The sequence below is a fragment of the Entelurus aequoreus genome, linkage group LG22 (genome assembly GCF_033978785.1).
Source record: "Entelurus aequoreus isolate RoL-2023_Sb linkage group LG22, RoL_Eaeq_v1.1, whole genome shotgun sequence".
In the NCBI taxonomy this organism is placed as follows: Eukaryota; Metazoa; Chordata; class Actinopteri; order Syngnathiformes; family Syngnathidae; genus Entelurus; species Entelurus aequoreus.
In genome coordinates, this window is record NC_084752.1 from 11,165,681 (window position 1) to 11,177,037 (window position 11,357).

General features: G+C 38.4%; 1 protein-coding gene across 3 annotated transcripts in view; it reads left to right on the top strand.

Moving 5' to 3' along the window:
• LOC133639921 (endonuclease V-like) overlaps positions 1-11,357 on the top strand; it is a 156,571-nt gene that overhangs the window by 105,424 nt on the left and 39,790 nt on the right. Inside the window, exon 9 of one of the 3 annotated variants that reach the window (XM_062033615.1) lies at positions 1,931-2,269. The exons of the other annotated variants lie outside the window; for them this stretch is intronic. Coding sequence (XP_061889599.1) covers positions 1,931-1,989 — 59 coding nt within the window. The 3' untranslated portion in view covers positions 1,990-2,269. Of the gene's footprint in view, positions 1-1,930; positions 2,270-11,357 lie in introns of those variants that run through there. 3 annotated transcript variants of the gene reach the window in all.

The window sequence follows — 11,357 nt, forward strand, 5'->3', positions numbered from 1 at the left end:
ACGGTTTTCCTTGACAAAAATGGCATAAAAAACGTATAATTGACGGATAGACCTAAAGTTGATCTTGAGACTATTGTGGTAAAAGTAAAAAAAAAAAAAAGTTGGATTTATTTTAAACTTTACTGAGCAGTACCCTTTTGGATCCCCAATAATTTTAGTGGGACTTTTTTTTTTAAGTGTCATTGCTCAAAAAAAATAATGAATTCAATGTTGTTATGAGTGTTTGACCTTTTTAAGACTCCAATTATTATATAATCTCAAATATTCCACTTTAAAATTTTATTGGGGGAAAATCTTGCATATTTTGTGTTTTTTTCCATAAAAAAACACGGTTTTCCTTGACAAAAATGGCATAAAAAAACGTATAATTGACGGATAGATCTAAAGTTGATCTTGAGACTATTGTGGTAAAAGTTAAAAACAAATGTTGGATTAATTTTTTTAAACTTAACTGAGCAGTACCCTTTTGGATCCCCAATAATTTTAGTGGGACTTTTTTTTTTTAAGTGTCATTACTCAAAAAAAATAATGAATTAAATTCAATGTTGTTATGACTTATTGACCTTTTTAAGACTCCAATTATTATATAATTTCAAATATCCCACTTTAAAATTTTATTGGGGGAAAATCTTGCATATTTTGTGTTTTTTTCCATAAAAAAACACGGTTTTCCTTGTCAAAAATGGCATAAAAAACGTATAATTGACGGATAGATCTAAAGTTGATCTTGAGACTATTGTGGTAAAAGTTTTTAAAAAATGTTGGATTTATTTTTTTAAACTTTACTGAGCAGTACCCTTTTGGATCCCCAATAATTTTAGTGGGACTTTTTTTTTTTTAAGTGTCATTGCTCAAAAAAATAATGAATTCAATGTTGTTATGAGTTATTGACCTTTTTAAGACTCCAATTATTATATCATCTCAAATATTCCACTTTAAAATTTTATTGGGGGAAAATCTTGCATATTTTGTGTTTTTTTCCATAAAAAAACACGGTTTTCCTTGACAAAAATGGCATAAAAAACGTATAATTGACGGATAGATCTAAAGTTGATCTTGAGACTATTGTGGTAAAAGTTAAAAAAAAAATGTTGGATTTATTTTTTTAAACTTTACTGAGCAGTACCCTTTTGGATCCCCAATCATTTTAGTGGGACTTTTTTTTTTAAGTGTCATTGCTCAAAAAAAATAATGAATTCAATGTTGTTGTGAGTTATTGACCTTTTTAAGACTCCAATTATTATATAATCTCAAATATTCGACTTTATAATTTTATTGGGGGAAAATCTTGCATATTTTGTGTTTTTTTCCATAAAAAAACACGGTTTTCCTTGACAAAAATGGCATAAAAAACGTATAATTGACGGATAACTCTAAAGTTGATCTTGAGACTATTGTGGTAAAAGTAAAAAAAAAATGTTGGATTTATTTTTTTAAACTTTACTGAGCAGTACCCTTTTGGATCCCCAATAATTTTAGTGGGACTTTTTTTTTTTTTTAAGTGTCATTGCTCAAAAAAATAATGAATTAAAATCAATGTTGTTATGAGTTATTGACCTTTTTAAGACTCCAATTATTATATAATCTCAAATATTCCACTTTAAAATTTTATTGGGGGAAAATATTGCATATTTTGTGTTTTTTTTTCCATAAAAAAACACGGTTTTCCTTGACAAAAATGGCATACAACTTAAATCTTTAAAAGCGTTATATTGACAGATAGACCTAATGTTGATCTAGAGATTTAAACCTTGAATAATAATAATACTAAATAATGACACATTTGTAATATTTTTTTTGACCAAAACCTTTTGGGGTCCCCGGGATCAAGTCTGAGTGGAGGCGTAAATGTATCTTTTTTATACATACATTGTATTGGTTTTTAAAATAAAAAATATCAAAATGGCCCCCGCTTGCTTTGTGTTTTCAGTGTGCGGCCCTCAGTGGAAAAAGTTTGGACACCCCTGGTCTAGAATATCTCCATGTTAAGAAACTCGACTTCAGCTCCACCATGACGTCTTGTTAGCAAACACAGACACAATACTGTAGCGTAGTAAGCCTAAGTATTGATTAAAAACAATGCATATGTTTTATTTAATTACACACAGTGCACAAACATCACCAACAATGATACTCCAAACACAGTACATATTTACAGACTTCTTTGGCGTACCACTTGATGGAGGTGACGTACCAGGTATGTTACTGATCGAGACCACAAGGAAGTGTTTTAAATGTAAATTAGAATCATTTCGTGCGAGTCTGGCATCATCATTCTTGCTAATAACACAATGAGCTGCAGATAAATGTCATACAGCACTCCGGCTGATTGTTAGCTGGCAGGTACTCATCGCCGCCATCCTTCTGCAGAGAAGAAAAGCGCAGCACAACATCAATTGGCACAAAGGTGTCAGCTGGCGTCTTCATCATGTCGAGTACAATACATTGTTTTCTGTATTTTTACGCTCCGCTGTATCTGACTTGTCAAGATGGAGGATTATGAATCCGAGCTCAAGAAACGTTCAGCCAAAACGGAAGGTGACGAGATTTGACAACGAAGTAACAGACAGCCATGCCTCCCGCAGTCTAATACGGCCGCTGACCTCCAGAAAGTAAAAGGCTGGCGTGATATCAGGTGCAGTGAGTGGGTGTTTAACTTTTTGCACCATGTCAGCCTTTCTGTGCTGAGGAAGACTTTCTGCAAAAACGTCGTGCGGTGATGGATGGGCAGGGTGACATTCAGGTCACATGACAGCTTTTGGCATTTCATAACCATAGAACATGTATCTAGACAAGTGTCGCTGAGTGAATAACTGCATGTACACCACACTTGTAACAGTAAATGCATTTGGAATACCATTTTTCCGTATAAAACTTTCAGGTCAAGACAGACTGTGTCAGGGGAATATTGATTTCCCGCTCGGTGCAGGACAGAAAGTGTTTACCGCATTTTCCGGACCGTAGGGCGCACCGGATTATAAGGCGCATTGCCGATGAATGGTCTATTTTCGATCTTTTTTCATATAAACGGCGCACTGGATTATAAGGAGCATTAAAGGGGTCATATTATTATTAGGGATGTCCGATAATGGCTTTTTGCCGATATTCCGATATTGTCCAACTCTTAATTACCGATACCGATATCAACCGATACCGATATATACAGTCGTGGAATTAACACATTACTATGAATAATTTGGACAAGCAGGTATGGTGAAGATAAGGTCCTTTTTAAAAAAAATTAATAAAATAAAATAAGATAAATAAATTAAAAACATTTTTTTGAATAAAAAAGAAAGTAAAACAATATAAAAACAGTTACATAGAAACTAGTAATTAATGAAAATGAGTCAAATTAACTGTTAAAGGTTAGTACTATTAGTGGACCAGCAGCACGCACAATCATGTGTGCTTACGGACTGTATCCCTTGCAGACTGTATTGATATATATTGATATATAATGTAGGAACCAGAATATTAATAACAGAAAGAAACATCTTGTGTTTTTTATGTTGATTTAAAAAAAAAAAAAATTTTTAAAAAACGATACCGATAATAAAAAAAACAGATACCAATAATTTCCGACATTACATTTTAAAGCATTTATCGGCCTGCCGATATTATCGGCCAATAAATGTCCAGTCCATAGTGGATCTAACATAATAGTGGGAGAGTCCAGTCCATAGTGGATCTAACATAATAGTGTGAGGGTCCAGTCCATAGTGGATCTAACATAATAGTGAAAGTCCAGTCCATAGTGGATCTAACATAATAGTGTGAGAGTCCAGTCCATAGTGGATCTAACATAATAGTGTGAGAGTCCAGTCCATAGTGGATCTAACATAATAGTGTGAGGGTCCAGTCCATAGTGGATCTAACATAATAGTGTGAGAGTCCAGTCCATAGTAGATCTAACATAATAGTGTGAGGTTCCAGTTCATAGTGGATCTAACATAATAGTGTGAGAGTCCAGTCCATAGTGCATCTAACATAATAGTGTGAGAGTCCAGTCCATAGTGGATCTAACATAATATTGTGAGAGTCCAGTCCATAGTGGATCTAACATAATAGTGAGAGTCCATTCCATAGTGGATCTAACATAATAGTGTGAGAGTGCAGTCCATAGTGGATCTAACATAATAGTGTGAGAGTCCAGTCCATAGTGGATCTAACATAATAGTGTGAGAGTCCAGTCCATAGTGGATCTAACATAATAATGTGAGAGTCCAGTCCATAGTGGATCTAACATAATAGTGAGAGTCCAGTCCATAGTGGATCTAACATAATAGTGAGATTCCAGTCCATAGTGGATCTAACATAATAGTGTGAGAGTCCAGTCCATAGTGGATCTAACATAATAGTGAGAGTCCAGTCCATAGTGGATCTAACATAATAGTGTGAGAGTCCAGTCCATAGTGGATCTAACATAATAGTGTGAGAGTCCAGTCCATAGTGGATCTAACATGATATTGTGAGAGTCCAGTCCATAGTGGATGTAACATAATATTGTGAGAGTCCAGTCCATAGTGCATCTAACATAATAGTGTGAGAGTCCAGTCCATTGTGGATCTAACATAATAGTGTGAGAGTCCAGTCCATAGTCGATCTAACATAATAGTGTGAGAGTCCAGTCCATAGTGGATCTAACATAATAGTGAGAGTCCAGTCCATAGTGGATCTAACATGATATTGTGAGAGTCCAGTTCATAGTGGATCTAACATAATAGTGTGAGAGTCCAGTCCATAGTGGATCTAACATAATAGTGTGAGAGTCCAGTCCATAGTGGATCTAACATAATAGTGTGAGAGTCCAGTCCATAGTGGATCTAACATAATAGTGTGAGAGTCCAGTCCATAGTGGATCTAACATAATAGTGTGAGAGTCCAGCCCATAGTGGATCTAACATGATATTGTGAGAGTCCAGTCCATAGTGGATGTAACATAATATTGTGAGAGTCCAGTCCATAGTGGATCTAACATAATAGTGTGAGAGTCCAGTCCATAGTGGATGTAACATAATATTGTGAGAGTCCAGTCCATAATGGATCTAACATAATAGTGTGAGAGTCCAGTCCATAGTGGATCTAACATAATAGTGTGAGAGTCCAGTCCATAGTGGATCTAACATGATATTGTGAGAGTCCAGTCCATAGTGGATGTAACATAATATTGTGAGAGTCCAGTCCATAGTGGATCTAACATAATAGTGTGAGAGTCCAGTCCATAGTGCATCTAACATAATAGTGTGAGAGTCCAGTCCATAGTGGATCTAACATAATAGTGTGAGAGTCCAGTCCATAGTGGATGTAACATAATATTGTGAGAGTCCAGTCCATAGTGGATCTAACATAATAGTGTGAGAGTCCAGTCCATAGTGCATCTAACATAATAGTGTGAGAGTCCAGTCCATAGTGGATCTAACATAATAGTGTGAGAGTCCAGTCCATAGTGGATCTAACATAATAGTGTGAGAGTCCAGTCCATAGTGCATCTAACATAATAGTGTGAGAGTCCAGTCCATAGTGGATCTAACATAATATTGTGAGAGTCCAGTCCATAGTGGATCTAACATAATAGTGAGAGTCCAGTCCATAGTGGGGCCAGCAGGAGACCATCCCAAGTGGAGACGCAGTTTAAAAGCCAAAGAGTAAAAATATGTTTTAAGACGTGATTTAAAACTCATTAAAGAGGGAGCCGTCCGAATAGCAAGAGGGATATTGTTCCAAAGTTTTGGAGCCACAGCAGAAAATGCACAATCACCTCTGGATTTTAAACAGGTTTTTTGGGACGACAAGAAGAAACTGATCAGCTGACCTCAGAGAGGGTGTGGGGGTGTACATTTTTAAAAGGTCTGACACATCGTGGCGCTAATCCGTTTAGAGATTTAAAAACAAACTATTTAAAAAAATAATCCTTGTCCGCTTGTAAGTACTCTGTGATTGTGCGCTGCCGAACATGCTCCTCTGCTCGTAAAACCAGCAATGTCACGACGTGACGTCATGCCCGGGAACCGGTACTTTGTATACTGTACTTTAGTATAGTATATAAGTCGTGAGTTCAAACCCCGGCCGAGTCATACCAAAGACTATAAAAATTGGACCCTTTACCTCCCTGCTTGGCACTCAGCATCAAGGGTTGGAATTGGGGGGGGGGTAAATCACCAAAAATGATTCCCGAGCGTGGCCACCGCTGTTGCTCACTGCTCCCCTCACCTCCCAGGGGGTGGAACAAGGGTTTGGGTCAAATGCAGAGGGTTATTGCACCACACCTAGTATGTGTGTGACTATCAGTGGTACTTTAACATGAACTTATAGTACCGTTTTTGATTAATTAGTACTGCGATACTATACTAGTACCGGTATACCGAACAACCCTACAATAGTGTTTGATTTGAACTGAGATGCATAAAAAGTATCAGCAAAAACGTACTCATTTGTCATTTATGTTAGGGGACATTTAAAGTTTCATTTCTATAACTACATATTTTACTATGAGATTATGTCGTGTGTGTTGTATGAGCCCAGGATATTTGAATCTACAACACGACCACGTATTGGGGAGCTCATGTCAGGACCACAGGAAACGGATTTTCTTGCCCAAAAAAAACAAAGATTTGGGCTTGCAATACAACCCTGAACAAACCAACATTTTATATGCAAAGCTACTCCGCCATCCGAAAACACAGCTGGGGGTTACGCTGTCTGGTATATTGCAGATTGTTAGTTATACTCATCGCTACCTAGTGGTCTGAAACACCCACACGCTTCACTGTGTGCTCATCTTTTCCTCCAAGGAAATACTGAATGCAGCTCACAGTTTCAAGCAGCGAGATCATCACATGCTAATCTGCAACATCAACCTCTTGTGTGAGTGCTGACATCATCAGGAGTCCAAGTGTTGCTGTCATGCACGTTGATTATTTACCATTCCACCCTTCTCCTTCAGATACAGTCGTGGTCAAAAGTTTACATACACTTGTAAAGAACATAATGCCATGGCTGTGTCGAGTTCCCTATAATTTCTACAACTCTTATTTTTTTTGTGATAGAGTGATTGGAGCACATACTTGTTAGTCACAAAAAAAACCATTCATGAAGTTTGGTTCTTTTATGAATTTATTATGGGTCTACTGAAAATGTGAGCAAATCTGCTGGGTCAAAAGTATACATAGAGCAATGTTAATATTTGCTTACATGTCCCTTGGCAAGTTTCACTTGTCACATGAGGGATGCAGCTTGCTGCGGTTCGTTCTCTCAACGCAACAATGGACGGCTCCGGACGACAGCGTGAAGGTAGGCTTTGGTTTATTAAACGTAAATAATCCAAACTACCAAAATGTAGGCAAAACAACAAAAAGGCAAGCTTGCCTAAAACACATGAAGCTAATTACTTAGCATGGACTAGGACAGGGGTCGGCTACCCAAAATGTTGAAAGAGCCATATTGGACCAAAAATACAAAAACAAATCTGTCTGGAGCCGCAAAAAATTAAAAGCCATGTTACATACAGATAGTGTGTCATGATATATAAATTGAATTAAGAGGACTTAAAGGAAACAAAATGAGCTCAAATATACCTACAAGTGAGGCATAATGATGCAATATGTACATATAGCTAGCCTAAATAGCATGTTAGCATCGATTAGCTTGCAGTCATGCACTGACCAAATATGTCTGATTAGCACTCCACACAAGTCAATAACATCAACAAAACTCACATTTGTGCATTCATGCACAGCGTTAAGTAAAACGAGACGGAAAAAGAAGTGGCATAAAACACGTCCTAGAAAGTCGGAGAAAGTTATACATGTAAACAAATTACAGTGAGTTCAAGGACCGCCAAAATTAGTAGGACAAAACGGCGCTCGCCAAATACTCGAATAAGTGAAGCATGTTTAATATAAACAGTGTGCTTTATAACAATTAGGGAGGTTTGTGTCATGTTTGTCCTCCTACAGAAACCATATTAACACAAACAATTGTTTTTTTCCCCTCATCTTTTTCCATTTTTCATACATCTTTTAAAAAAGCTCCAGAGAGCCACTAGGGCGGCGCTAAAGAGCCGCATGCGGGTTGCCGACCTCCGGACTAGGACATAGAATAATCAACACTTACGTGGCATAGGTGTGACGCAAAAACAATGACTCCACCCCGAGTGGCCGGAAAAGGCAGAACTAAATAGAGTCTCTGATGAGTAACAGGTGCGTGTGCAAGGCAGGTGAAAATCAAGTAACCATGGTGACTAAACAAACTCACAGGTGCACAAGCAATAACACAAGAAGTCCAAAACTAACAGAAAACACAAAAACATGATCCGGACCACGGATCATGGCATCACTGCAATAAGGCGCTTTTGGTAGCCATCCACAAGCTTCTGCTTGAATTTTTGACCACTCCTCTTGACAAAATTGGTGCAGTTCAGCTAAATTTGTTGGTTCTCTGACATGGACTTGTTTCTTCAGCATTGTCCACACGTTTAAGTCAGGACTTTGGGAAGGCCATTCTAAAACCTTCATTCTAGCCCGATTTAGCCATTCCTTTACCACTTTTGACGTGTGTTTGGGGTCATTGTCCTGTCGGAACACTCAACTGCGCCCAAGACCCAAACTCCGGGCTGATGATTTTAGGTTGTCCTGAAGAATTTGGAGGTAATCCTCCTTTGTCATTGTCCCATTTTTACTCTCTGTAAAGCACCAGTTCCATTGGCAGCAAAACAGGCCCAGAGCATAATACTACTACCACCATGCTTGACGGTAGGCATGGTGTTCCTGGGATTAAAGGCCTCACTTTTTCTCCTCCAAACATATTGCTGGGTATTGTGGCCAAACTGTTGTGATCCGCTGCGCGGATCGTGTTCTGTTTGGGTTTTCGGGTCACTTGTGTTTTTCTGTTAGTCTTGGTCTCATTCTAGTTCCTGTTTATGCACCTCTGAGTTGGTTACCAGAGCAACTTATTATTTTCACATGCCGCTTGGGTTCCCGACACGCACCTGTTTGTCATCACTGTCATTATTATTTAAGTCTGCCTTCCCATTCAGTCTGTCTTGCTTCGTAGTTTATTTCCTTACAACAGATGACGACTTTTGTTCCTGCTCTGAAACCTTCTAGCTCCCACGCTAAAGGCTCTGTTTACCTTCTAGCTCCCACGCTAAAGGCTCTGTTTACCTTCTAGCTCCCACGCTAAAGGCTCTGTTAACCTTCTAGCTCCCACGCTAGCTCCTTTTGTTTCTGCCTTAAGTGCTACGAGCACGTTTTCGTTTGTTCCAGTATTATTTATTTCTTAAATAAATCATTTTTACCTGCAAGCTGTGTCCGAAGCCCGATCTGCATTCCTGAGAGAACAACACCCGCATCACTATGCGACCCGGTCGTCACACAAACAGCTCAATTTTTATTATGTGGCTCAATTTTTGTTTCATCTAACATCACATGGACAAAGATAAGACCTTCTGGAGGAAAGTTCTGTTTAGCAATACCCAGCAATATGTTTGGAGGAGAAAAGGTGAGGCCTTTAATCCAAGGAACACCATTCCTACCGTCAAGAAAACCAACACATTTAGCTGAACAGCACCAATTTTGTCAAGAGGAGCGGTCAAAAATTCAACTAGAAGCTTGCCAAAAGCTTGTGGATGGCTACCAAAAGCGCCTTATTGCAGTGAAACTTGCCAAGGGACATGTAAGCAAATATTAACATTGCTGTATGTATACTTTTGACCCAGCAGATTTGCTCACATTTTCAGTAGACCCGTAATAAATTCATATAAGAACCAAACTTCATGAATTTTTTTTTTGTGACCAACAAGTATGTGCTCCAATCACTCTATCACAAAAAATAAGAGTTGTAGAAATGATTAGAAACTCAAGACAGCCATGACATTATGTTCTTTACAAGTGTATGTAAACTTTTGACCACGACTGTACCTTCTGCATTACTGTATTCTTGCCACTCGCAAGAATGAGTGGTTGTTGTTTTTTTCCTCATCTATTTGTCGTGGCAATCGCGCCATTCTTCAGGAAAAACTGCAGCCCAAAAACACACACACACACACACACACGCACTAGTTCACTATAAACCCACAGCCTGTGGGGTTTTCACCACAGCCCTCTGTAATGCCTCGGCTTCTGGGCCCTTCATAAGCTGTAATGGGCTTGTTGGTGCGGAGTAGATCAGCGTGAGTGGTAGGAGCTTGTATTGCCTGCTACATTCCCAACGAGACTACATCAGCCTCAGTGCTTCACACGCCATCTCACTGCAGGCGGGGAAAGTGTGTGATTTGTTGATAAGATGAGCAGTGAATCAATGAGGTTGATATGAGACTTGGAACTCTAATGTTGCACAAATGTGTTTTCAGTCCGTCCAAGCAAAAAGCTTCAATATTTATAGAGCCATTTGCGGAAAGGTTTTGGTCGGATACCCAATTTTTTTTGTGTGTATTTATCGCAAAGTGGCACAGTTTTGTGGTTTGACATGATTAACCCTGATGTAGCTTTCATGAAGCGTCATAAATAATTGATGATCTGTGTACCCTGTCAACAAATTCAACACGGGACACCGTGACGACAATGGAGGACATTGATGGAAGGATCATAAATGTGACCCTGGAAGGACCAAGGTCACACTTCTCAGTATAGTCTCTGATTCAAGACTTACCAAGCTGTTGCCAGATTACAATTTACCATTGTAGATTTATTTAGCAATGTGATTACCGTATTTATTTTCTGGACTATTGAACCTTAATTCTGGCCTGATTTAGCCATTCCTTTACCACTTTTGACGTGTGTTGGGTCTTGGGCGCAGTTGGGTGTTCCGACAGGACAACGACCCCAAACACACGTCAAAAGTGGTAAAGGAATGGCTAAATCGGGCTAGAATGAAGGTTTTAGAATGGCCTTCCCAAGGTCCCTGACTTAAACGTGTGGACAATGCTGAAGAAACAAGTCCATGTCAGAAAACCAACACATTTAGCTGAACAGCACCAATTTTGTCAAGAGGAGTGGTCAAAAATTCAACCAGAAGCTTGTGGATGGCTACCAAAAGCGCCTTATTGCAGTGAAACTTGCCAAGGGACATGTAACTAGGGATGTCCGATAATGGCTTTTTGCCGATATCCGATATTCCGATATTGTCCAACTCTTTAATTACCGATACCGATATCAACCGATACCGATATCAACCGATATATGCAGTTGTGGAATTAACACATTATTATGCCTAATTTGGACAACCATGTATGGTGAAGATAAGGTACTTTTTAAAAGAAAAAAAAAAAATAAGATAACTAAATTAAAAACATTTTCTTGAATAAAAAAGAAAGTAAAACAATATAAAAACAGTTACATAGAAACTAGTAATTAATG